Here is a 27,912-nt window from a genome sequence, read left to right as displayed (position 1 = left end):
CTGTTGCAAAATATTAATGGGGTAGTCTTCCGATACCATAATAAATCGCCTCGCAAAAAATGAAAAAATATTTTTAAGGGGGTGTCAGTGTCCCTTTAATTTGGTGAGATTTCTGGCCCGAGCTGCCCACTGAAAAACATGTGCAAAGAAAAACAAAATTATTTCGGAACAACCTGGATGGAAAAAGAACGTCATAAATAAGATCTACAATGAAAAAAAAGAAAAAGAAAAAAAAGAAAGACTTTTAGAGGTATATTAGCGGCACAAAACAAATTTGCAGTTGGTGCCCGCGGGAGCCTGCAGAAAAGTGGATGCTAGAGTCACTAGACTGGCTGCTATTCGCGACTCCAAGTAAATATAGGTGGCGCCACTTGTTTTCCAAAATGGCGTTATAGTGAGGGTCGGAGATGCGTGCCGCTGCTCAGAGCCGTATATGTAGAGAGTTTGGCCATTCGTTGGGAAGTATAGGAGACAAATGAGGAGGCGTCATTGGCCGAAAGCGGGCTGGGCGTGTTCCAGGGCGTCTTCAGAAATTCGAATGTGACCAACCAGAAGCCGGAAATAATACCCTGGTGGTGGCCGCGAGAAACAAACCTGATAACTGCATCGGAGTAACTCTCGATGGCTGAAAATATGGTACACGTGATGTTTCAATCACGCTCATCCAAAATGATGGTGGAAGAATGCGACTAGCGGAACGATCAATATAATCCGTACGCCAAACGCCGAGCGCCGGGAATCTGCCGTCAGAGCGGTCACGCTCTGTCCGCGCAAAACAGAGTTGAGCGGCGCATTCGTTTCTTACATCTTTCTGCATGATCATGATGAAAACAACACGTGCACCCTATTTTCAACCACAAAGAGTTACTACACTTCACTCTTACGCACTTATTAAAACCATTTACGAACATAGACCTTCGATGATCGATCGGCTCAGAACTGTTTCTCGCTACCACCGCTAGGGGATTCTTTTCGGCTTCTGGTTGGTCAAGAGAGCATGCCAAGCCCTCTTTCCGACTCTGCCACACTCCCTGGCTCTGCCCGCGCCTCCCATTGACCAAACTCTCTACATATACGGCTCTGCCGCTGCTCAGCCTGTCTAGTGTCTCGGCTTCACTGAGCGACACAAATTATTTCTGCTTACACAAGGAATCTAGGGTGTTATGAGCGCAGGTCAACTCTTTATCCTGAAAACAAGAACGGCGTTTAGCGTAATACTTACTCCAGGAGGCACATTTTAATTCTGGAGCGAAACCGAAACTAACCTCCTATTTTGGATTTAATTTTTCGATATAGGTCTTAATTTCAAATTCTTTCATAACTCCAGATGTGTCTCGCATCGTAATTATTTAGTTAAAGAAGTTGTTCACGGAAACTTTATTTAGTGACACACATGTCTGATTCAGGCACTTCAAAATATTTTGGAGATTTCAGTGTCCCTTTAAAGCCAGGGTCTTTCATACACCTTAGAGGTAACATAGAATATTGTAGTTGATATAAAAATCAGTGCTGATATCTGTGCGTTCTCACTGCCTTTCTCGCTCAGATAATTGTCATGTGAAATAATGAACTGTGGGCCTTTTATTGTTTTTTTTTTTTAGGTATTTAGATGATTAATTGCCTTAACATTATTCCCAGCACAAGAATAACAAAATAAAATTAATTTTTAACGCTGTTCTCACTACACCAACCCAAAGACAGAATCCGAGTCAGGCAGCTGAAGTGTGTGTATTTTTTTTATAGCAATGCGTGACGCTTAGGACTTTACATTGCATCCAGTGTTTGACTGTTCGTCTATCTTGATAACAATGTCCGAGTTTTTCATATGCTAAAAGGAAAAACAAAAAATGATACCTTCCTGGAAAGACTATTATGGTTAAATGGCGCATTTTTGTGATTATGGTGTTAATTGGGAGCATAATACATTGCAGCGATTTGTATTAATAATAATAATATTTAAATTCAGATATTTTAATACGCAATTTTTCAAGCTCTAATATAATTTGTTGCGTATGATCTAATTTCAAATTCACGAAGAAGTATGACAATCAAAAGTGTGCTAATTATCATCAGTGTTGCCAAATGCAGCATTTTTATTTACCAAGTTATAAAATAAAAATAGTCTAAAATCAATTAAAACATTCTAGCTAATGTGAGAAATCCATGTAAAATTACATTATTTGTGGATAAAACATATTTTGCTATCGAAGTCGTGACTTTTGACAATCGGCAAGAGTTACAAAGTCATTGCCAAAATCCTTCCAAACCAAATGCCAAAAAATAAAAAGATTTTTGAATTTTTTTTTTAGTTATCAATCTTTTTATAACATTTAGTTACTTTCATTTTTACGCGCCGTCGTTTTGCCAATCTCAGCCTCTCCAGTTTGAAGGAATGCCTTTTTGCTTGCACGTCTGCTCAGTGCAGCACTTTGCGTTGGCAGCCGGTGGAACAGTTGCGAGTTTTAGTGTTGTGTATACGAGCAAAAGCAAGCGCTGCGTGTTTGCGTTAGCGCGTGCGCGGAGCTTGAAATTGCGATCTTGGATTGGCGCATGGCGATGAGGCGCACGCACAACGTGGGGCACGCAACTCTAACGCAAATGCACAGCACTTTCGTTTGCTTCTATAGGCAGTATTAAAGCTCTCTAAGAAGATGCAATTCCATATCGGCTGCAGCACTACGTTGGGACAGTGAGGAGCGTTGTTTGCGTTCGGAAATGACATTTTGCGAGCCATGATTGTGCGCAGTTCCGCCGTGCCCGCTGAGCAGGAGAATCAGGGGACTCTCACTAGAGCGCTTCCCGTTTCCGCCGCGGGAGGGCGAGCGTCGAGCTGGAGACACGATTAGTTGCGTGGTGCTTGCGCTCTTTCGGGAGCTCTTCCATTGGGCTCAGCTTCCTATGGGCTCTGAAAGTTACTTATTAATCCTGATTTTAAGAAAGCAAAGATTAATAACTATTTTTTGGAGCTTATAGGAAGTTCCCAAAAGAGCGCAAGCACCATGTCATAGGCCTGTGCACCGGTTAGAAATTGACAGCGGCGAGGCACCGAAGTCTTCCCTTCCGGTGGCGGCATGGAGAAGTCGCTGAGTAATAATGATAATAATAACTTTTTTTCAGAATCTTTATTTTTTTTTTTTTTTTATTAAATAGGACTTGAAAAAGTTTTTTTAAGTTTTCTTTTTTTTTTTTTTTTTTAAAGCAATATTTTAAATTATATTTCTTGCAAATAAACCAAAAAAAAAAAGTGTTCAGCCGGTGGCACGCCACGCTCAGTGTGCAGGTCCGGCATAACTTGCAGCGGCGCACAGGTCTACCACATGACTAGTGGCCAGTCACGTGCCACTATTCTGCAGGCTCCTGGGGGAACCAACTACAAATTCGTTTTGCGCTGTAAATATAGCTCTAAAAATTTTTTTTCCATTGTAAATTCATTTTATGACATACTTTTTCCATCCAAGCTGTTTAAAATTTTTTTCTCCTTTGTATATGTTTTTTAAAGAAAACAACCTAATCCTAGGACAAATTTATGTTGATCCGGAAGCGACCCGACATCAGGGATATGGGAGGGCCCACCGCACATCAGCTTTCTCAGAGAAGACTGGTTCACTGCAATATATGAAAGAAGCTCAGAGAATGACGAGGTCAAGAATATGTTTAGATTTCAAAGTGAGATCTAGCCTGGCTTCTAAATACACAGACAATTTTTATAAATTTATAAAAAAAGGTTGACCTATTATCGGTAATACCGTATTTGCTCGAGTAATAGCCACACTGTTTATGAACAAAGCCTGTGGGTCTGCTTTCCCGTGGAGCACGGGGAGAGCGTATCGCCGCAATCAGCAGAAAAAAGGCAGCGATTTACGGACCAGAGATAACATCTTCACACGAAAATGCTATCTCCTCAGATTGCATTTTTATGGAGAATAGTGTTCTCAATTTTGTTATTTGTTACATTTTTTATGCAGAATGCAATGATTGGCTGTATGTGTATTCTGCAAAAAAGTAGATGCAAGGACCTTGTTCCCATGAAGTGCGGCTATTACTCGAGCAAATACGGTACAGTTGAATCTCGTTAATTCAAACTCAAGGGGGACCGAAAATTTGTTTGAATAAAGCAGAGTTTGAACCACCAGGAGTTTCCTCCCATAGGGACGCATAGGATGGGACCTGCATGTTAGTTTGAACTATCCGAAAGTTTTAATTAAGAGAGTTTGAATTAATGTGAGTTGACTGTATATGGTAGATCACGCTGGAATACAAACTATAGTCCATTGCAGCTCAAGAAGGTAGGGCGAGGGAACGGGTAGTGGAGAAAGAGCGTGTGGAACGAGCACTGAAGACGGTAGGAAAGCACACTTTCCTTCTCTTGCTGACCCAGAAAAGTCAGTGCAAAGACTTTGTATCCGGGTGGTGCTGAAGAGAAGTGTGTGCAGCGTCACAAAGAGACAATGGGGTGATGTAATCTGTTTCCATGCAAAATTCTGTCCTAGACACCACCGCAACTAAGACCACCACCGACCCCAGGCACTGGACAATTAAGGATCATCCTGCCCTAGGCACCACACATACTAAGAGCATCACTCACCCTATAAAGCTACCGCATTTTAAAAAGTGTTTGGCAGAATGAGCAAACATGTAGCTGATTTTTTTCTAGAGTGTTTTCTTGGTTTGGCGTGGAATCCCGTGAACGCTCTCGAGAACCCTTGGGGGCCTGCGGACAACTGTTTGGGAACCACCGTCCTAGATAATATTAAGAAGTAAATTTTGGAGGCTTATGTTCAACACCCAGGAATTGCATCTGGAAAGCCCCAGCGAAGGACTGAGGATTCATTTCGACCACCTAGAGATCGTCCGACATGCAACCGAAATTAGTCACACAGCAACTTCTCTGCAATAAGCCACCGTCAGATTGCAGGCACCTCGGCCAGGATTCAAACCTGCCGAGTGGGAACCCATATGCCAGCACTTTGCCTCAGAACTATTGAGGCGGAGTTCTGGGTAACATTAGAGATTAGTTTCCTATCACCATTCCACCGTGTCCTTGCACACAGATAGGCAGATGAATTATGACTGTAGAAAGTGAAACCTTCACTTACACTAATAAACAACTAGCACAAGGTGATCTTTAATGCTCGTATGACTGCCTTCAAATAAAAGTGTGGGTACCATTATGGCGAACAAGGTTTCTACCATCGTCGCTACTTTGCTTCTTCTACGAGACTCAAGGAACTCAGATAAGCTAGCAGAGTTTTATATCCATTTCATTATTTCAGAATGTCAGTAATGAGCTATCCTTCTCATTGGACAATGTCAGAACCTGATTTCAGGCACCGTAAAGGCTGCAGGCCTAGAGGAGTCAGTTTTGTGCCACAACTTTAGCTCATACGAAAGCAAATGAGCAAACAGATGCTGCCCTACTTTGTTTGAAGCCCAGGTGAGGCACACGTTGAATAGGGGTATTGCGCTCCTTCATGAACTGGAAGAGACGTTGCAGAAATTCATCAGCACCGTTGCTCATCCTGTTCTGTGGAGCTGCAGGCACGGCGGGAGCGGAAGAAATGGCCAGGGGAGAATTGCCTCCCTCAGAGGACTCGGAGCCAGAGTTGTGCTTGTGGCTGCGCTTCTGCTGACGGCCCCTCTCTGGTGGAGCTGCAAAAACGCAGGCAAAATGTTTCTTCATATCGTGCTCTTCACACCACATAGAGTCAGGGGTCTTTCAGCCACCTTGCAAGCTAATGCGAAAGGCTGGATCACTGACATTCTTATGCGGACTATTATAACAAAACAGCCAGTGAGCTAATGATATCATATACAAAGTGCACAGTGGGATACCCATGGAGAAGTTTAATTTTTGGGAACAGTTTGTGCTGCAAAAGCTCTTCTCACAAATAAAAAGTTGGGAATACTGTAAATATTTTTACCTATCAAACAATTTTTTTTGTCGACGGGTTAAAGGTGGGCAAATTGGCTCATGCTTGTGCATAGAGCCAGCTGAACATACACACAAGATGTTCGATTTGTAAGTGGAAGAGATTTTTTTTTTTTAAAAGCGGACGAGAGTTAGACGAGTGCTGTCTCCACCATTATCAGGTGCGGAAGAAATTAGATGAGGGGATAATCGTCAAGATAAGTTGACTAATTAACTAAACCTTGTTAATTCACTTTTTAATTAGTATGTGTTTTAGGGGTAATGTTGCAATTGCAATATTGATGGCAATTACTATTGGAGGTAGACCATTTGAAAGGATTTGCAAAAAGGTATTGGTCTTTTACATATTAATCTATCAATTTTCACATTCTTTCGACAGATTTAAAAATTGCATGCGAAAAGAGCGCCGTAAGCCTTGCCCACAATGACGCTTAGAAGAGTGATATAGGCGTTTCAGTCACGTCGTCACCTGTGTGGTCGGCGCCACACCTTACAAGGAATGTACCATATTGATTTACATTTTATTTTATTTTGCTGTAGATGCCGGTCACTTACAGGTCTGTACATATGTCCACCTTCTCGACAAACTCTCCCTGGAGCCAAATGCCCTTGCACAAACCGTGTGATAGCCTCTCCATGCCCTGCTGGACACACTTTATGAGAGTGCCTCACACCCATGCCTACACAGCTGCTTCCGGCTTATTAATGACTGGGATATGGTGTCCTTGCAGGGTTTTTTCACTGCACCTAACAGGTGATAAGACACTGGGGACTTGGTCAGGCCATACCCATGCACAACAGAACGTCTGACTGGTTGTACAATGTGTCAGCAAGACGGCTGAACCCAATCAGACACTGGCCTCACGTGAATGCACATGACACAGTCACTGACCGGCGCCTGACACATCGTACGGCCAGATAGACTTTTGGTCGAGCATGGGTATGGCCTGACTGGGCCCCCAGTGGTTATTACCTGGAGGGTGGCATGAAAAAAAACAACCTTGCGAGGACGTCGTTATGTGGTCATTAATAAGCTGGAAGCAGCTGTCCAGGCGTGGGAGTGAGGCACACCGAAAAAGTGGCTCCATCAGACCACAGAGAGGCTGCTGCACATGTGGTGCAAGGGCATTTGGCTCCAAGGAACGGCTGTAGAGGAGGTGGATATACGTACCCTCCAAGTGACCACTATCTGCAGCAAAAATATAAATTGCAAATCAATAGGGTATGCCCCTCATAGATAGGGACAACATGATTGAAACAACTACTTCACTCTAGCAAGCCTCATTGTGGGCAGGGCTTGCAATCATTTTTTTAGTGCAATTTTTAAGTCTGGTGAAGAAACGTGAAAACTGATTGATTAATATCCAGAAAACTGTCAACTTTTTCACAAATTCTTTAAAGTGGTCTGGCCTGGAATAGTAATTGCTGTCAATACTGCAATTCCAACATGATCCATAAAAACAATAACTAAAAGTTAACAGATTTCAGTTAATTAGGAAATTTACGATTACTATGATCCTCTTGTCTAATGTCTGTTGAGCTTTATAAATGCATAGTGAAGATGACACTACCGTAAAATCCCGTAAGGACGCCCGCCCCCGAGAGATCGCCCATCCCGTTATTCTGGCTAAAATATCTGTAACACAAAACTTCCGAAACATCGCCCACCCCCCGATTCCCGTTGGACGTAAAGCGATGTAGAACGGGAATTGCGCATCAACGGCGCGATCTGCGATACCGGTACGTCCGAGAAGCAAGTTCATATAGAGTTTCCGCGGTTTTGTCTGCGATCTGCGCACGTGATATCGGCTCCCGTAATACGCGAGTTGTTCCCGCGTGTATATTGCATCGTGAAATGCGAATCTGCGGCGTCCGCGATTTGTGGTATCCGTTCCCGAGTTCATAGCGGATTCCCGTGTTTTTGTCCGCGATTTGCGGGCGCGATAGCTGTAACACGGGCATGTTGTTCCCACGCGTATGTTGCATCGTGAAATCCGATTCTGTTGCGTCCGCGATCGGCGGTATTCGTTTCCGTGACATGAGAGTTTGTAGCTTATTCCCGCGTTTTTGTCAACGATCTACGCGTGCGATATCGGTTTCCGTGACAGGCAAGACTAGAAGCGAGTTCCCGCGTCTTTATTTCACCATGAAACCTGAATCTGCTGTGTCCGCGATCTGCGGTATCCGTTCCCGTGAGATGCGAGTTCTCGGCGGGTTTCCGTGAGTCCTTCGCACCGTGAAACGCGAATCTGCTGCGTCGGCCACTTGTGGTATCGCCGCTTCGCGGCGTCCGACTATTCGCTAAAGTGTCATTCGGTGAAACGTGGGCGCCCGCTAAAACGTCATTCGATCAAATGAGTGCCTCCCCCTTTCCCGTGACACAGGAGTTTGTAGCGATTACCAGCGTGTTTATCGCATCGTGAAACGCGAATCTGCCGGGTCTGTGATCTGCAGTATCAGTTGCCACGTCACGTGGTTTGCGCGGGACCCTTGGTGCTTATCATTAATATTTGAAATTTTGCTGTGGCATCCCCAAAGATAGCACACCCCCATGTTTTTCACCATTTATCTCTTTATTTTGATTGGGCGTTCTTACAGGATTTTACGGTAATCTAACTCTCACCCCTTTTTAAAATCTGTTTTAATGAAAATTAGACACCCTGTATAGAGAAAGGCAAGGAAACTGGGAGAAATAGGCGATCGTGAGACTAACAACTGAAGTATTATTAGGATATTACCCCTCCCTCTACTCTGTTTCTACTACTCTCCGGTTTTAAAATTGTAAAATGTGGAGTTGCTGCATTTTTTATTTCCCCAAAACTTCCCGCAAGAATTTTCTTTTTTTTTTCGTGCAGCGCAACGGTTAGGACACTAATACAGTTATCGGTCCTTCCGTCAATTGCGAGTGCCTCCGGTAATTTGCACACAGGCTTGTCCAAGTTTTTTTCCAACGATGCTAGCGGTGTGCAACCTTGCAGTGCATTGGCACCCTCAACAATGGGCTGGTAGGTGTCCTCCTGCTGAGGTTGTTCAATGAAGCAGCATGTTCTTTCGTGCTTTCAATGCAATGGCCAGTTTGGCCTATATAGCACCTACCACACGATAATGGGATGCTGTATACAACTCCTTTCTCGCGTGCGAAATATTTCATCTTTTGAGCGGTGCCACACACTTCTCTTTTGTTGCTTGCCTATTCGGTTACCTTGCAGCACATGAAATAAGCCTTACCGAGCGCAGAATAAACCACCTGGGCACTTTGCCAGTCAGGTTTCCCCACGCTTACAGCGCGACAATCACACCCTCTCACACCACGTGGCTACTAACCCCCCACTGCTCTCACCCTCTTTCCCTTTGACCTTGTACTCGCTCGGCATGCATGTGCGCCCAGCTGGCTCACTAAGCTACCTTCGGTTCTTTGGCCTCAGTTTGCTCTTCAATCTCAAGTGTTGGTTGTCAAGAAGAATGCTTGCATAGCTCCAGGTGAAAGCAGTTCCAAACGCTGTGCAGTCTGTTGTGTGGTCGGTAATCAAAATGTACAGGAGAAGCAGGCGCCTGTTTTGTTGTTCTGGTTCCCAAAGGATCCTACACGATAGAAGGCCTGGAAAGGTAATGTCACACGCGCCGACTCGGCCCCGTCGGATGCAACGGTTTTGCCTGTGGACTAGCTCACGGTCGAGTCGGCCAAATATTAAGTATGAAGAGATCATTGTGGACGATGGCGAGTTCAACCACGAAAATCTCCTCCTCGTCGCTTGAGAGGGTCGCTAGCGGGTCAAAATCAAAATGACCAGCTTCCAACGCAATCTGATAACAATCACTCTCGAGTCTCATTGCTGCTGTGATCAGTTAGACACGTCACAATAGAAGACTCTGACGAAGTGAGCGATACCGTAAACGTCATTGACTCGAAACCAGATGCTCAAAATGCGGAAGGTAAATGAAGAAGCCGGAACGCAAGACGCCAAGACAGCCAAGTCTGCAAGTGCATGCAAGGGGACGTTCCAAGTTGTACCGGCGTGCCGCCATACCACTAGGGACAGTGGGCAGTGTATGTCACTGACCCTTCAAACATGGCAGCCTTCCTGGACGGGCGGATCCCAGAGTCCCGTGACTAAACCGAATTTATTTACAAAACTAGCGCATTGTTTACAAAACAAATTTAGCGTAAATATATTTACATCCAATAAGTTTTAATGATACAGGTGTCTCATTTTTTAATGTTGGCGTGCCCTAACCCCTTTAACTGTTTCCAGCGGGTAGGGTGCTACGGGCCAACCAGAGGGGCCTTCCCAAAATCAGCTAATCACAAAATCAGTTTAACTGCTTTCATATGCTTGAAAGTTTTCTTTTGGTGAGAAGCGACCAAGAGGAGTAGCCAACACACCGACCGGCGTGGGTGGCTCAAGTGTTCGGCTAATCTATCAGAACCAAACTAAGGAGCTATCGAACCTTCGCTAGACTGCAACACCCGTCTCCAGTCAAACAGTTAAAAGTTTAACTACATGAAGTCTGTCTTCCTCGCTCAGCTATTTTATGTTGTAATATACAAATTACTAGTGATGGACTGAATCTGCTGAACTTCAGATTCGTCAAAGTTCGGCACATGCCAAACTTTTGGAGGAAAGTTCCGCAAAGATTCGGCGAACGTCTGCGCACGCGTAAGAATGCGACGGGGCCATGGATTGCAAATGGACGCCGTGCGGTTACCATTGTACAGCATAGTACTACCAGTGGTTAAGGCGAGGTGTGGAGTAGGCGAAATGGTAACTGTGTGTTTGTCAGCCTTTGTGAGTGTGGTTATCTTCAATATTTTCTGCCTCAAGAACAGAAGATCGACCAGAAATGGATGCAAAAATGACGCAGTTCAGTGCGCAAGTGACAAATGATGTGGTACAGTCAGCATAACGCAATTTTCATTTGATCCATGATGCAACGAGGTAGTTGCAACATTGACTGACAAGTACTTTAAAGCACGCCTTGCCGTTATAGCAATGCTGTTTTCGGCTCACAACTAATTTATGCCAAAACAAAATAATATTGCTGTTCAATTAGCATTATTTCACAGTTTTCATCTATCCGCATAAAACTAAACAGAGAACTATCATGCTCGACGTGGCACATCCGACATTCCTAACTCTTCCCGTCTTCCTGAACATCTGGTGTGCCCTAACATCAGAAACCGGCATTAGAAGTTAAAAAAAAAGACGTTGCGAATATGGGACGCACACTTCCATGCAAAGCTGAAGTGACTCAAATCGAAAAATATGCATATTTACAATAATATTGTTCTCTCTTCTGGAAAAGGCGCAACAGCCGTTGCATTTATTTTCACGCACGAAACCGTGATTCACAAAGGAAGTATAGAACACAGTGTTACCGCCTTTTTTTTCAACAATGCACACTTGCAGGCTTGCACTGATGAGGTCTTAAAACCGAAGCTCAGGTATCATGACTGCGCTGACCACGTCTGCTAATAACCAACCCTGTTGTCACACCACTTACGCAAAAGGTCACTTTAAAATTACCAGTAAACACACAGAAATACTAACACCGATACAATTATATTGTAGAATATCACTTTAATTAGTAGTAACTGTGTCAATATGCATTAAAAAGAATAAAAACTTTTTTTCGCACGAAAAACAATATATCACATTTTAGGTCTGGTAACAATGTATTTTTGAACGAATCTTTGCTGAATCTTTAGAAAAGTTAGACAAATATTTGACTTTGCTGAATCCTAAGATTCGGCAAAAGTTTGGCCCATTACTACAAACTACTTATCACCTGGCAAGTAGTCATCACCTTCATTATGATTCGAAACAAACAAGCCATCAAAAAGTATTTTTTTCCCGATTCCTTTTCAAGGAATCTAAAGCCTGCAACAGTGTGTTGGTGTAAGAGGGCTTTGAAAGCTTCTTTGGGAAGTGATGGAAGGAGACAACTCACAGCTAAAATTCTACTGTGGTAATGAACACTGAAGAGCAAACAACAAATCGTCAGACTCGCATCAATTTACTTTGTTTGCCACCACGCCGACAACAGCAGCTGCGAAGGCCACCAGAGATGCGGAGAGTCACTAAACAACCTGTTCCGGCTCGTTCTTGGTTTTATGCTAGGTACTGTCCGTTTTACTGGAGTTGTGAATAGTCGGCGACAGAAAGAAAACGGCAGGACATTTCGTTCGAATGCCTGACCTCCAGCGCACACTCCATGCCTTCCACTGAACTTTGCCTGAGCGCGCATGCTCCAGAAGCTTGAGACATTGAAGTGTTTTCCAAGGTAGGAAGCTCGTGCTGGAGGTGGGACAACTAAGATTTTCCCTGCACTTCCACCTTGTCAGTGACTCTAAATCCGTACTGATATAGCAATTAACTTTTCTCCTGGAAAGACAAACTGCTGTTTCTTCAGCTAGGCACAATTACCTATTGCCATGCATATGCGCAACGAAGAGGTACATAAATTTATGCTCTTTATAACACCGAAGAAGCGAGAAAGGGAAACCTTAACCATAGATTCAGCACTGTCCAGGAAGCATGGCATCTTTAAGCTCTGTGATAAAGTCACTGAGCATTCCTCAAGTGATGCACACCTTGGCTACTGGGGGCAAAAATACAGTTTTTATGGGTGTCTCGGTACAAGTTGCAAATCTGGAAGACGACAACATGAAAGAACCAAGCTGCAATTATAGTACTGGCAGCTTAACCAGCTCAGTCCAAGTAGCTCAAATAGAGCATTGCACCGCCGCATGTTTGTTTAGACTCACCTCGGAGCACAAATGCTTGTGAAAGAACAGAAGGCTACTTTCCGAGGTTCAGGGTGGTCCCTTCACTCACATGCACACAGGTGCACGCCATCTGGCATTTAGAGTGGTTTGGCTCGGAAAGCGAGTCGACATGGCCAAGACAGAAGAGAGCGAAACTCACCCAAATGGTCGCAGATGAGGTCATTGTGAGCGAGGGCCTCGTGGTCGAAGGTGTCGCGGCAGAAGACCACCCAGCACGGTCCCCGGGGTACCCGGGGGTCTACCCCGGCCAGGGCCGCCGGTTGCTGGCCCTCGAGGCGCTTGAGCGTGGCCCGGTAGCGGCAGTAGCGTGGAAACGAGAGCACCACCACCGCAGCCGCCGCCTCCGCCGGAGAGCCAGCCAGTAGGCCGTACGTCCAGTCCACATCCTCAGTGATGCAGCTCACCAGGTCATCCAGGCCCAGCACCGCCTTCTCCGACGCCGCCAGAACCTCGTGCTGCAACCAAGCCAGGCCCATCCGGCAGGGACAAATTGCTTTAGGGCCGAGCGATGCCTTCACCGTCGAGTTTTGAACAAGCTCAAAATCCTGTTTGGTTCAACGACTCCTCCAGTTGTCGGCAATGTGATTGAGCATTTCTTTCTCAGTGCATAAGCGTGAATGGTAGCTGGCACAAAGGCACAATACGGAGCTCCCTTCACAGTTTACCCGGAAGGCTTAGCAGCTACTACTGCACTTATTGCCGCTATTCGTGCACACACCCATGCGTTCCACTGCAATGAAAGTTTTAATTGCACGGGGAAACGTTCAAATCGACTATAGAATACCTGGGTCACATCAGGTTAAACAAAGGTTCTCTTCAATTTTTATATACTGCGGCTGTTGCCGAATTTTCGAAACTGTTGCTCTTTGATGAAGCGAAAGAAAATTGAATGTTACATATCTCTCGAGAGGAGCACCCAATCGACTGTTGGCTACCTGCATCTGAGCTCGTCACTAAAATTTTGTGAAGATTCTGGTCTTACTTATTACGGGAATGAATCTACCCTTTGAAATATTGTGAGGTAGAACCAACTATTAAAATACACCTTCAACAAAACTTCGCCAGACGCAGGCACCAATTTTTCCGGCTTATATCGGTTGTCCAAATGTTTAGGCCATGTCCAGGCAAACAAGTTGCGACAGGCACCACATCTAAACAACTGGGTAAAATCATCTTAGGTGCGAAACATATCAGTTTTCAGTTGTGTAAATCATCTTAGTATACAATTAATCCAGATGTTTATTTTTACTTTCAGCTAGAATCCCTCCAAAGTACACCAGTATTGAAATTAGAGGGGAAAAAGCTCAACTATTCTTTTTATTTCAGTTAAAAAAATAATGCCAGTTTTGCCCGCTCTAATTCGGTAAACTGCAAAATCCAAAAATGAAGAATGTTGTGCCACATTCTGCTGAGAGTGCTGAGAACAGAAAGAAATGAAAAGCAAAAAAAAAAAAAAAAACACTCAAGCACCATGGTGACACAAAACCACATAAGGAAAATAAAATGTCTCATCAGATTGCCTACTCAATCCGAAATCCAGGACCTGCAACGTGTCACTTTTAACTCAACTTTTAAATTGGTAAGTCCAAAAACAAAAAGACAGGCGGACCCTGATTCAAGATGGAAGGCTCAAAGAAATTGCACTTGATCCACTCCAGCCACCAGATTCCAAAGAGTATCTGGACAGTCAACTTTTCTAGTAGGGGGGGGGGAGGTGAGAGGAACAAGACAGTTTCGGTTGTTTGGCATCAGTTTTGATTCACATTTGGCAGAAAAAATAATTAGGCCAATTCAGCCATTCCACTAGCCACTAGTTTTCATCTAGTTATGATAAACATCTAAAACAACCAAATAAACAGAGGTCACCACAATTAACCCAATTTGAGAAGCTGCCAAAAAGCAACTTTTCGTCAATATATAGAGAAGGAGTTACGGATCAGATATTGAGGTGTTCCGGTGTGTAAAATGTGGGGAAAGCAAGCAAACTGATAAATAAAAAGCTGAGAATAGACTGACCAAAATATGTAACATTGGCTCTATCATTTTCAAACTATATGCACATACAACACCTATGCAAGCACCATAGCTATTTTGCCTTCCTGCTCATTAAAGGGAGACAGAAGAGCACACATCCTGCTATTCTTCGATGGAGCTTCAGAAGCAAGGTTAGCAGAGCTCTGAAAGAGAAGAAATCAATGGAGAGTCTAACAAGCTAGCACGAGTTCACATAAACACAGATTGGCTGCAATTATTGCTAAAACACCGACTAATACTCCCAGACTTTTATTGTGGCTAAGGTGCAAACATGATAATTGAAACATTAGTGATTCACAAATCCAAAACAAGGAAATCAAGCACAAACACAACAGTTCTTGTGTTTTCAAACGTGCTTAGGTTCCATTTATGCCGAATAGCCTCCAGCTCTCTTTTGAGCTCTTCCCTGCAATGCAATTGCTAGCCCAAAAGTGAAGCCAACTATTAAGAAAAGGAAACAATTTCAATCCTAGCTGCTGCTCTCTCTCTCATCATCATAAGAAGAAAAGTTTACCCTACACCGGAAATATTTTAACCTAAATTTATTTTTGCCTTTTTATTAATGTTGTCATCTAATGTGTTTGAACCAAGGCAAACAGAGTACGGACTAGTCAAGGCAGCAGTATTAAAGATATCTTTATTTCCTCGCATTGCATGAAGGAAACCTGAAGGCCAGAACTCCGGATTTCAGAAGTACAAGTTTTTGGCCCAATGCACAAATGTGCCCGTTATTGTTCAATTAAACAAAACTCAACAAGATTTTCACACAGGTAATTGGAGAGATTCAAATATGTTTCACCTAAGAGTAGGGACTCAAAATGAGGGTAAACAGGGATTGGGGTGAACGATAGAGCATATGCACTGAGCAGGAACTAAACACGACGTCTATATGCTTTGTTAAAACTGACGAGCTAAACACAACACAAATCTCAGTGCAAAAGATCATTTGTTTATGCAAGAACTTGCGTGTTGGCTTGGATGTTGTATGTAGCAGCATCTGATGTCACGTTTGAACTGTATAAATTCCAGTCCTAAGTAAACTGTAAATAGACATAAAAATTAGATAGTATATAACTAGCTGTACATATTACGCAGCAGTAGAATGCTGTGTAACTGCTTTTGTGCTTTACATAGACACTCGTGACATTAAATTGCTTTTTGACATAAAAGAAGTCCTACAGGAGATTAAATTTCTTAACCACAGCAATTAGATTTCAAGCAAGATAAGAATACTTACAGTAACTTGTTAGACAGTGTTAAAATCAGTGAACCCTTTAGATAAAACTGTGACATCATAAAAGACAGGCCACACCTCCACAGAAGTCAAATTCATCACTTTCAGAAGAACTGGTGCCTCCTGTCAGAGACTTGGTTTGAGGATTCCTTGATAGAACAAAGGCTGCCATTGAGAAGAGGAGGGATAAGCATCTTTGTAGAAATTTGGGAGCAAAAGATAAGTTCCAAAGGGCACTAAAGCAAGTTCAACGGAACCAACAGGATCTAGCTTCGTGGCTCGAAAGAATGTTTGTGCTCCTGCATCCCATGCTCACCTAACTCCATACGAACAACTCTCAAACTGGGAATTCTTAAAATGGTGGCCCTCCCTCTATTTTTTTTTTTTTTTTTACACAACTAGTGGTTATACTTGTGTTTGAAGATGCCAAAGTAGCAAATGCTACTGCTGTTAGAACTCATTGTCTTTCCTGTTCAACAAATTGTTTGAACACAGGTGATGTAATATCTCACGGCGTACAACTTTTTTGGTGTTTTTTTCCCCCAAGAACAAAATTTGACAGAAAAAAGGGCTGGGTTATCTCTCAGGATTTTATGGTAAAAAATATTTCATACACAGTTGCCCCAGTGCACACACATGGAAGGTACAAGCACCTGCATGCAAACTAATTGGTCTTAACTCGACAAGGTTTGCGTGCAACACCGCAAAAAATATATGAACATAAGCGTGCAATTTTGGGACATACTCTTGGTACCAAAATGTGTGATAAGTTATACTACTGCTAAAAGCCACATGCTCATTCCAAAATGTACACTGTGCCAAACCAAAGTGGAGCATAAGTTTAATAGTGAAACACGAAGAGGTATACCAGATCACATTATTTCAAGTGGTGGGAATAAACATATTATTATATCAGTGACTGCCATTTTAAAGCGAAAGCATTAAATGTCCCTTGGAGCGAAGCCGACATTGTCTGTAACCGTCTGCAGAAGCGAAATGGCAGTTAAATTCCCATTAGTCAAAAGCACAGCAACACAGATGCTTTGTCACAGAAGCCGACGCGGGGTTCGCTGCGCCTGCGCTGCGGGGGACAGTGATGTTACTGCCGGAGCGCCATGTGCGATAGGAAGACGCGGCGCGCTGCTTGTAGGAATGCACTGCATGTAGGAATGCTTTCGCATTCCTGCATATAGGCAGTCTTAAGTGTTTAAATATAGAAATGATTCCCTCGAGATATCGTTAATGAACACGGTGCACGTCAGCCTAAGCGTGTGAAGTGATAATTAGCAAACGAGTAACCTAAAATGTATTTTTTCTTTTCAATCAACAGGATATTGTGTTCAAAAGCATGCTCAATAAGCTACACCTCGAAGTTTTAAAAGGAGCATGTATACTGGAACCTTAATGTATCCAGGTGATTAAAGGCAATGCATGCAGGTGATTAAAAACAATGTGTACATAATTGGGCGGGAAAGCACTCCAATGACAGCATCACAGTCAGTGTTATGCAAAGAAAAAGAATAGCTCTGAAGTCGTTTATTGTTCTGGTTACACCTCATTCTTTCCAGCTGTGTGTGCACTGACATGGCAAAATTACCATGCTTTGCTTTGCACTGTAAACAGAATTCCATAAGATGAGACACAAATGGATTGCCCAGTGATATCCGGAAGCTGTTCAGTTTTTGTGCTGGTCACATAAAGAGGTCTTAAATAAAGTCACATGTGATTTCTATTTCATTAGAGGAAACCCCAGTATTTGTGAAATAAAGTATGAGTATCAATACCAAACAGCATGCCAAATTTAGCAAGTATAAATGGCTGGACTTTGCACGACGTCACATCATGCATGGTATTGCCAGGGTCGCGGCCATCGACTTATTTCCGTTAATAATCAGTGTGTTTGATAGTGCATGCAAAGGACGTCAACAAAGAACCGAGCTTGCCTCACTACTGTAAATTTTGCCCTTAGAACAAAGTTATTTCGACGAGACAGCAGTCGGAATCAGACTCGGCAAAGAGAGCGCTTCGCCAAAAGAGGTTCTCATGAAACTGACCTCACTGCAGAGAGCTACTTCTTGCTGGCTGTGTTCAGATAAGGACGGTCATAGGGGTGACCTGACTGTCTTGTTTTCAATTAGTTTTATATGAGGTAGCAAAGCATGTTCATACAACAAAATAGACCTTACTTTACAAGAAAAAAAAAAAAGAAAAAAAAATTGTTTTTGTAACACAAAAACGTGTCTGGGAGTATGTGGAACTATGACTTTCTCAATTGTGCATAGATGCAACTTTAAGGGTCACAGGAATAAAAAAAATTAAATTTTCTACAATGTAAATATTTTGTATAAGGCACGCTAACTGCTCTACGTGAAGAAGTTAGATTTATTTACATTTAAAGTACAACAAGATGACAAACTTGGCCGTTTGCGCAACTCTTCCATATTTAGGCATTTTTATGTGATTTTTTTAACACATCTTAGAATGAAGTTTTTTGGTTGAAACTTTCTGTACAGAGTTTTTCATGCTTTGTTAAATTTCAACAAAAGGTTAGCACACAACTATTGTAAGTTTGTAATTGAAGAATTACCGGAGACTATGGTGACTACAGAAAAACGACAGGAAGAAAAAAGAAATCTCAAATAGCTAAAATTTTATTGATACAGAATACATTTATATATGGTCTGAACAAGAAAAGGGGGAAAGGGGAACCAGAGAAAAGGGAAGACCCACAAATGACACACACTCAGGGACAAAAAAAAAAAAAGAGTTCAATTACAAAAACATGCGTTTTGTCCTTGAGAGTGTGTCATTTGTGGGTTTTTTCCTTTTCCCTGGTTCCCCTTTCTCCCTTTTCTTGTTCAGACCATGTATAAATGGATTCTGTAGCAATAAAATGTCAGCTGTATTTGAGATTTCTTTCCTTCTGTTGTTTCTCTGTCGTCCCCACAGTATCGGGTAATTCTACAATTATATACTTGCACCAGCTCACTTGCGCCCTCACGTTGTGTTCACTATTGTGAGCGTTTTTTGGACTGTGCCTACCGTAAAATACCAAGCAAGCGCCCACTCAAACTTTGGAGATAATTGCAAAAAAATGGGGGATGGGCACTTGTCCGGTCATCAATTTTACATATAAGTATACTGTGCGTATTTTCCGCTTAATGTGGAACGGGCGGTTGCGCGGTATTCTACGGTAGAAGTTTTCGAAATATTGAACAAGTCAAACTTGTGCACATTTCGTGCGGCAATAAACATAATCATCTTCGATTCTCTCCAAATTTCCCACAATGAACCCGCATAATTCAGAATCCTCAAAAACGTGTTGCATTATATTGTTATAAATTAGAAAAATAAGCGTTTTGCCAGGAGGCTTCCCGTCTCAACGAATACCCAATAAGAGTGTCGGAGCGAGGTGCGTGACACTATATCACGGGAGCGTTTGTGTCACTACGCCAAATGTGGGACCCAGAGGAACCGGCTGTCATCTGCTGGCCAAGAGTCGTCTGCTGCGAAATGAACCAACTTCTGATTCACAATGTCCACCACCACAACACTGCCGATCACTAGAATAGCGAGCGCTTCGGGAACAGTTCAGGAGACATCGAGAGGCTCAATTTACCCTCAAATCTGTGGCGGGTTCTAATGCCAGGGCGATATCTTGAGCAGAAGCGGTTGATTACATGGTTGCGACCGTTCAAACATCATTCAAAGCCACGCTGTTCTCGGAAAAGTGTTGGTGCGTATTAAAAAGGCCCTGCAACGACTTCTTGCCATTTTTTAATTTGCACAGAACCTGAGCGCTCTGAACGTATAACTTAGTGAACTTTTTCCCTTCTCGAAATTCGCTTTATTTTAAAAGTTACACTAAGCATATTAAAATTACAAAATCAAGCAAAAAATAACCTCCTTCGTGACGTCCTTGGTCCTCTGTCCCCCCCCCCCCCCCCCCTTTTCCCACATGGACTGCGGTGACTGAGTAATGTGGGGAAAGAGAGAAAGATGGGGAAAGGAGCTGAGGCCGAGGTAGGCACGTAGCTTGTGATCACAGGGAGGAAGCATGAAACAAATTCGACTGCGTTGCATTCCTAGAGACCAATGTTCGCTTATCTCTCGCTGTGGCTAAGTAACACCATATCTGCCGAGGTCGCCATTGGCCACGGCCCTGCAATTACTAGTACTGGGTCATCTTTTTTTTTTGTTTTTTTTTAAAAGAACAGCAAATTAGGCCAGAAATATGGTGGGTTATCTTTCGGAAGTGGTGCATCTCCAGGGATATCCAGGTAAATGTGGTAGAGTTGCGCAAGAGGCCAAGTTTGTAATTTTATTTTGCTTGAAATATAAACCTAAATAAACTAAACCTAACTGCTTTGAGTAGATCTGTAGGAACGCTTTATACATAAAAATATATAGGTTAGAAAAAAATATATTTTATTTATTCCTGTGCATTTCATAGTCATGTCTATGCGCAATTGGGAAAATCGTAGTTCCACCTTCTCTCAGGCACAACTGTTTTTAATAACAAGGAAGTTTGTTGCAAAAGTAAGGTTCATTATGTTGTATAGATATTTTTTGCTACCTCATATAAAAATTGAATTGAAAAGAAAAAACAGTCATGACACCCCTATGACCGTCCTTATCTGAACACACCCTGCTATTGTAAGTTGCATGAAGAAAACCTCAGCTGTGAGGGAAGAAAATACAGTGATAAACCATCGCTTCACACAGACGAACAAAGACCTGGAGTGGAGCACTCGAGAAAACTCTTTGCATAATGTAACATCAAAAATTCGGCTGTTGCCAATGCAGATGCTGTTTGTATTGCGGACACGATCTGCTCAGTTGGCAGTTTCAAATTTAATAACATGTGTGGAGGATAAAAAAATCTGGATATTGAGCAACAATGAGAATAAAATTTAATTGTTTTCTTAGAGACAAAATTCAATGGATAACCCCTTCAACATTAAAGTGCACATTCATGATTACTGCACACAACCTAGGCACACAAATTAAAGCAAAGTTGAATTACGATTTATTTTGCAGGCGTCAAATTTTGCGAGCAAGGTTAGATTTATTTTCCCGTAATGAGAATATGCAGGCAAGTTGGTTCGCGAGCAACATTGCTGGCAGTCTTTCCTTTTGCCCAGTTTTGGTGTTTTTAATTATTCTATTTTTCTGCAACATTTCTGGTTAGTGGAAATTGCAGGAACTGAGTCTGTAAATGTGCTAATGTTATTAGGGCACTATAAATGTATGTTCTGGTATTTCTTATTCATTTTTCACTATGAACTTGAACAAATAAGTTTCATATTAGCTAAATACTTTTGCTAAAGGCCAACAAACTTTCGCCACAATACCTTTAAAGCCGTAGACAACCATAAAAGTTGTACAATATAAACAGATACAATATATAACATGCGAATTCAAATTATGCTATGCTACATCATTTTGTGTGTATTTCTAAACTACTGATTTTAATCAAATTGGAATAAAAAAAAGAAAATGAAGTAACGCCGAGAAAAAAAAAAATATAGCATTCACATATGGCAACAGCGGATTAGCCCCGAGGCCAACTGTTGTATTCGCGATAAGCGCTTTGTGCGTCGGGTAATATAGGGACAAAAACTAACCGCTTGGCTCGAGTTCCTAGAGACGAGGAAAAACTTTCAAGGGCCAGAGCCCAAAGCTGACGCAAACAGGCGTTACTCCGACGAACGGGGATGATGAAAATTTGCAAAATTCAAAGTATCGCATTTTCAAATAGGCGTTCTTTACACACACACACACACATATATATAGATAAATAAACAAACAAAACAAGTACGCGCCAGACCTGCAGCCTCCCGCGGAGTCCTTTCCGAACTCACTTTTCAGCGCAAATACGACGTAGACAAGGTCAACGCCACGCCGTCAACAATTAAATAATTAGGATACGAGAGGAAAGCGCCCAACGTCACAAACGGGCGTCTGCTAACTTGGCATGAATCTAAGGAAATAATGTTTAGACACGACCTCAAGCCCCCAAGCTTGAACGAACTGCAAACACTGGCAAGCAAAGAATGCAGAGTAGGTGAGCGCTCGAATGCATCAGGCGTCGTTTCTTTGTTTTGATTTGCGCGTATCACGCTGGGCCGCGCTGATGCGCTCCGGACATTCGCTACGCTAGCTTCTAAAAGTGACAAAGTCGCGCCAAAGACGTTCGCGTCGAACGTTCTTCGATCGGCAGACTTCAAGGAGTTGGCGTGCGGGGGCAAACCACTGTTTACGAGGGCAGGGTATCACATGGCTCGGTCAAGAAAACAAAGACGTATCTACCTGTCCTTGATGCGGTAACCGTCCGTCGGGGGTCTGTTCCGGGAGGAAATAGAGCTGGACACTGGCCAGTTGTGAGCTGTGTTGGTGGTCCTTCCACAGGAGCAGCAATTCGGCGATACAGGGGTCATCGCTGGGCGACAGGCGAACAAACACAAACTGGCCCACGCAGAGTGTGGTTGGGCCCCTCTCGCTCCGGTACTCGAAAGCTCCGTAGAACGTGCAGTGTCCGCTGCGTCCTCGGGGGTCGCCCACGAACGACATACCCAGCTGGACGCTAAAGTGGCGACGAAATTGTGGCACGCACACACTGATGCACCCGCCTAATCATAACAAGAAGCGACTATGGAGTAAAAAGTAAAAATACCCCAATCCCGGCATGCAGCGCAAGAGCAAATATGGCGGCAAGCTTCCAAGCTCATTTGGTCGTGTTAGGGGCATAGGCGGCCCACTTGCATTTGGTCGTTAATTATGTATGAAACAAAATGGGGAAGAAAACAAAGCGCGGTGACGCACAAATGCAGCGCTCGCATTTATTGACGAAATTTTGCGACGCAGCCAACGCAGCAGCGATGAGTTACAAAAGTAATGCTGGTGGACCGTTCGAACGAGTTTGGGGATATTTGGAAAGCATCCAGCTGATGGGAGAGCAACGAAACCGTGCACGCGCACAAACACACCTTGCGACAAAAACCACCGGCGCGAAACTTTCGCTAGTAACAAGGAGGAGACACGGGGAGCGGTGGCCTCAGTTCGACTTGGCCGTTGCGCAGGTGCCCGTACTCGAACTTGAGGCGCAGTTCGCCGACTCGGCTGCGGGGCAGCACGTCGGGGCTCCACTCGATGACGAAGGGACATGCCGGGTGGCTGTTGAGGAAGGTCTTCAGCTCGAGCGGCTTGATGCGCGGACAGCCGTCGGTGCGCTGACCGTCCGAAGGCGGCGGCTGGTACACGCGGTAGGTGCCGTCGCGATTCTCCACGAAGGCCCGGGTGTCCTCGAGCGGCACGTCGGGGCTGTCGAAGATGTGCCTCACGTGCAGGAGGCTGGTGATGTGCCAACTGCACTGGGCGCCGTCTCTGCGCGCGGGGAGCCTGCGGCCGCAGATTCGCTGCTGCAGGCAGTCGAAGAACTGGTGCGGCACGTGGAAGACGAGCGGGTCCGGCCGGCCGGAGCCTTCGTAGCGCATCGTCTCGTTGATGCGCTCCGTCACGCCGGCCAGCCACTGCGGGAAAGTGAGCGACGGCTCGGGCTGCTTGGGCGCGACGGCGCGCAGTGTGTCCACGCTGGTGAGCGCGCACAGGCAAGCGTACGAGTGGACGCAGCCCGGGTTCGGGCCCTGAGCGAAGCAGCCCGCGCAGCGAAGCTCGCGCCTCGGACTCACCAGCACGTGCACGAAACCGCCCTGGAAGCGAGCTACTAGCGCAGACTTGGAGACCCGCTGCACGAGCGGCGGGCCCTCGGCGGCGGCGAGCTCCCAGATGGCCTGGCGCACGCTCGCCTCCTGGGCTGCCACCACAGACGCCTTGAGCGGCAGGGCCTGGGCCTGTGCGCCGCACCGCAGGGCCGCTTGCACGTGCGCGCAGCCAGAGGCCCCCTCGCAGCCGTCGCAGTGCGCCGTACCGTCCACCGACAACTGCACGAAGGTGCGCGCTTCGCCCCGCAGCAGCCGCACCGAGTACAGCTGCTGGCTGCCGGGAGCCAAGATTCGCACGGCGTCCGCAGCACGCTTCCGGGCACCGCGCTCGCGGAACACCGCGTCGCACGCCTTGTTTTTGCAGCGCACCCCTCGGGTGCCGTTGTACGTGCCGCACTTGGGACACTTTCGGATGCCGCGGAGGGTCGCTTTTCCCAGATCTCCGAACGGGCTTTTGCGCGGAGACATCTCGGCCAGTTCCGAAACTGTCCTGAACGTCCGTCACGTACGCAGTTGCGCCTGCGCGACTGCAGGACTGCAGTCCGCTCCGGGGGAGTTTGTCGCGGGCGAAACGCGCAGATACCGAAAATGCCGAAAACTGCGCGCGATCTCCACACAGCTCACGCACGCACTTCGCAAACTACCGTGGTCGCCTTCATCAGCTACGCCTGGCAAAATGTAATCAGTCAACCGCTTTCTTGATGTAGAGGGCGCTAGCTTCAAGTTAATTTTAATACGTGAATAGATGGATGGATATATAGATAGATAGATGGATGGATGGCTCAAATAAATGATAACTGTAAATGTACTGTAACGGGCGGCGGCTTGCGCCACCTAGCGTAACATTTAGTCATCCTTTTTTTAATTTTTATGGATTTTGTTATAACAACCGGTGGGAGGAGCCTAATCTCCATCGCCAACAAACTACATCGGAAGAGAACTGCACCGTGACGTGTCCGGTGACGTCGCCGAACAGTGGCGATTGAGTTGAAACTACATCGCTTCTTTTTTCCCTACAGGGAATTTCGGAGAATCGCCGAGTGGGCTAGCGCACACCAGCTCGGAGCACGTGGAGCGAAAGCTCGCGCTGCAGGACCCAGGGACCCTGGGTTCAATGCCCGCCCCTGCCCGTTTTGATCTGGATGGGCATCGTACCGGCGTGCGGTCGTGTATCACGACTGCGTGATGCACGTTAAAGATCCCGGGCTAACAGTCGTACTGCACTGGCTAAATTGCTTATCTACAGTGGGTAACAATGTCGCCATGTTCAGGCAGACTAACCTCCTGCTGTATAAACAGCTAACGACCAATTTTACTTTTTGGCTATATTTGACTGCGTTACTGCTGCTTCTCTCGTGCTGCACGAGAAAGAAAAAAATGTTCCTTCTGGGGTTAAATTTTCGGTGATGTAGGAAGCAAAAAAGAAGAAAAGAGAATACTTCCTTCAAGTTGGGTTTGTAGCAGAAGGGGAGGAAAAAGAAAATCAGTTGTTAGTCCCACGGTGTGTATGGTCTTTTCTTTATGTGTATGTTTACTCTAGTTCAGCTGGCCTTATCTGAAGTAGCTGCTTTAAAATAAAGTATATCTCTCCCTCTCTCTCTCTACCTGAAGTATGAACGAACTAGCTCAACTTAAGCCTGTTACCGTTGCTTGCTTGGCTTTTCGCTCAGCCAAGTCGCTTATATGGGGTGCAGTCAAATGAAAACACAATCGTGTTGAATCGTGTAAGAGTATTTAGAATATTTATCGATCACGCCGCTGAACTTGCATCGCTCAAAGACCTTCCTTTTTGTGAGTGCCTTCTCTGCTTGAGTTTGTTTGAAACACAGCCACTTCAAGGTTCAAGGTTCAAGGTGTTTAATGGCAAAACTTCCACACAGCCGAGTGCCTGAGGCAGCCAAAAGGCAGAAGCCCGTACAGCCAAGTGCTGGCTGCCTCTTCGGCTGTGTGTTAACAGGTGAATGATGATGATGAATATACACATGAAAGGGAGCAGAATTGCCTCGGATCACTTCGATCCGAGGCAATCGATGATAGTGTTGGTGCCGTCACCAAGTACGCGACTCACAGAACGCTGGTGAACTCCAATGTTTTCGTTGCTCCCGACGGGTCCCTGGAAGCCGCCAGCGGCGTAAAAGCGTAGAGCTGCGAGGACTTGTTGTTCGACCGTCAGCACACGGGGCCCTTCACGACAACGCTGGAGCTTTCCGCGAAGCTGGTTGCACAGGCAGCGAGTCACCCCTTTGGTCAGCCGGTATTCGCCCACAAACCTCGCATCGCTCGTCTCGAAAGCATCCCGGTGATCTCTAAAAACTCGATCTGCTGGCGAACCCAACAGTAGAGATGCATATGTTAGGGTCGCCATCTTTTACGATGCAGATCGATCTCTGGCTTCGTCTCGACCACTCAGTTAACTGCATCGTGAAAGTGCATCGTGACGACATTTTGACGTCACCGCCAACTGCATCATTTTACGAGCATAACTCGAACTGCATAGGGAAAAACTACATTTCAACGTCATGTCCCGTGACCCGAGAGAATAGCCAATCAGTGCCCAATGCAGTTTTCTACATCATGTAGTTTGCGTTCGAGCATAGATAGACAGGTATGACTTGGTTTACTTTTCTCCCTCCCTCCATATACGTCAGATCGAATACCAAGTTGCTCTGCTCTAACCTGTTTTCCAATTCGCTTAGGTATACCATGAAGAGCAGTGGTGACAGGGGACAACCCTGTCTAAGCCCTCTTTTTATTGCTGCTGGTCTTGTAGTTTCTGCCTCCCACTTTATAACCACTTCATTATTTGTATACACTTCTTGCAAGAATCTAATCAAATGTGCATCTAGCTCATACCTCCTCAGCAGTTCCCAGAGGTTTTCCTGACTCACATTGTCGTATGCCCCCTTGATATCTAAAAATGCTGCCCATAATGGTCGATGGTTTGTCGCTGCAATTTGTATGCACTGGGTGGCTATAAATAAATTATCTTCAAGCCTTCTATCCCTTTGGAAACCATTTTGGAGCTCACCCAGAATCTGCGTGCTTTCTGCCCACTCTTCCATTCTTCTCTTCACTATCTGCATAGCTAGCCTGTATATGACCGAAGTTACTGTTATTGGGCGATATGATTTAATGCTATCTTTATTATTTTGGCCTTTATATATTAGTTTCATCTTGCTTAGTTTCCAATCATTGGGTACGTCCCCCCCCTTTAATTATTTGGTCTATCACCTGTTTTAGCTTTAATTTGCTTGCTTTACCTAGGGCCTTTATTAGTCTGATTGGAATGTCATCTGAACCTGTTGCTGTTCCTGCTGGAATCTTACTTTCCGCTCTGTCCCATTCTCCTATAGTAGTTCCCATTGTTTCGGCTCCCTCTTCCTCCTGCACGTTACTGTGATTGGTGTTCTCCAGTTTTTCATTTGGTTCCAACTCCGAAAAAGCTTCTTCAATTGTCCTCCTGATGTATTCTCGAGCCTCTTTCCCTTCAACCTTTATCCCCTCCTGCGTGGTGAGTGAGTGCTGGCACGACTCAGTCTTTTTTCCCTGCGCCTTAATGTGCTCCCAAAATCTTTCTGCTGCATTTCTGTCGTTCTGATTTATCTCCATCATCCACTGAACCCCTGCGCTGCCAATTTTGGTCTGTATGAGAGCTGATGCCTCCCTTTTTCTATTCAGAAAATTTTCCCATTTTGCTGCTACTTCGTCCGGGGTTGCTCCCCTTTTCTTTGCCCACCTATGTTCTCGAGATGCCTCTTGACGTCGTGATATGGCTGCCTTAACCTCTTTATCCCACCAGATTTTAGGTTTGTGCTTTTTCTCTCTCTTTCCTCCTCGCTTACCTCGGTACTTTTCCAACTCAGTGTTAAAAATGCCCACTAAATCCTTATATGACCACTCTCTTTCCGGTTGGTTGGATACTATGCTCTCAATATTTTTGGATACTTCTTGTAACTGATCTTCGTTTAGAGTCGATTTACCTTCCCGTTCCTGAATTTTTTTCAGCGCTGTCACTGCCCTTCCCGGGTCTGCGACTGGTCAAGTTCTGGGTTGGTTTCACGCAAGCTTTTTGCACTCATTTGAAGCGTTCCATTTGTCATTCGCCTGATTACTTATTTGTTTGACCATATTCATTAGTATCTACTGCCATTGTTTGTATTTTGCGCTTTGAACGCATTAATTTGGATGTTGTATCGGGTTGGTA

The 27,912-nt window shown here is 44.7% G+C and overlaps 2 protein-coding genes across 2 annotated transcripts in view; both read right to left on the bottom strand.

Annotated features, from left to right (window-relative positions):
• LOC8032837 (AT-rich interactive domain-containing protein 5B) overlaps nt 1–22,669 on the bottom strand; it is a 34,066-nt gene extending 11,397 nt beyond the window's left edge. The window contains exons 1-3 of the mRNA XM_002400962.5: nt 22,297–22,669; nt 12,856–13,171; nt 5,419–5,649 (exon numbers count right to left, since the gene is read on the bottom strand). Coding sequence (XP_002401006.1) covers nt 5,419–5,649; nt 12,856–13,171; nt 22,297–22,557 — 808 coding nt within the window. The 5' untranslated portion in view covers nt 22,558–22,669. The remainder of the gene's footprint in view (nt 1–5,418; nt 5,650–12,855; nt 13,172–22,296) is intronic.
• A 143-nt stretch (nt 22,670–22,812) lies between these two features.
• Nucleotides 22,813–24,411, bottom strand: LOC8032838 (uncharacterized protein C2orf42 homolog). Its single transcript, XM_002400963.5, has one exon. It carries the CDS (start codon nt 24,174–24,176, stop codon nt 23,007–23,009), a length of 1,170 nt encoding a protein of 389 aa, XP_002401007.4. The 5' UTR covers nt 24,177–24,411; the 3' UTR covers nt 22,813–23,006.
• Nucleotides 24,412–27,912: the final 3,501 nt, after the last annotated feature.

The sequence above is a fragment of the Ixodes scapularis genome, unplaced genomic scaffold (genome assembly GCF_016920785.2).
Source record: "Ixodes scapularis isolate PalLabHiFi unplaced genomic scaffold, ASM1692078v2 PGA_scaffold9__187_contigs__length_104089568, whole genome shotgun sequence".
Classification (NCBI taxonomy): Eukaryota; Metazoa; Arthropoda; class Arachnida; order Ixodida; family Ixodidae; genus Ixodes; species Ixodes scapularis.
The sequence above is the reverse complement of the archived record's forward strand: the minus strand, read 5'-3'. Positions and strand labels throughout refer to the sequence as shown.

Excerpts from the sequence above, each read along its gene's own strand:
- LOC8032838 (XM_002400963.5), bottom strand. The coding sequence starts at position 24,176 with ATGTCTCCGCGCAAAAGCCCGTTCGGAGATCTGGGAAAAGCGACCCTC.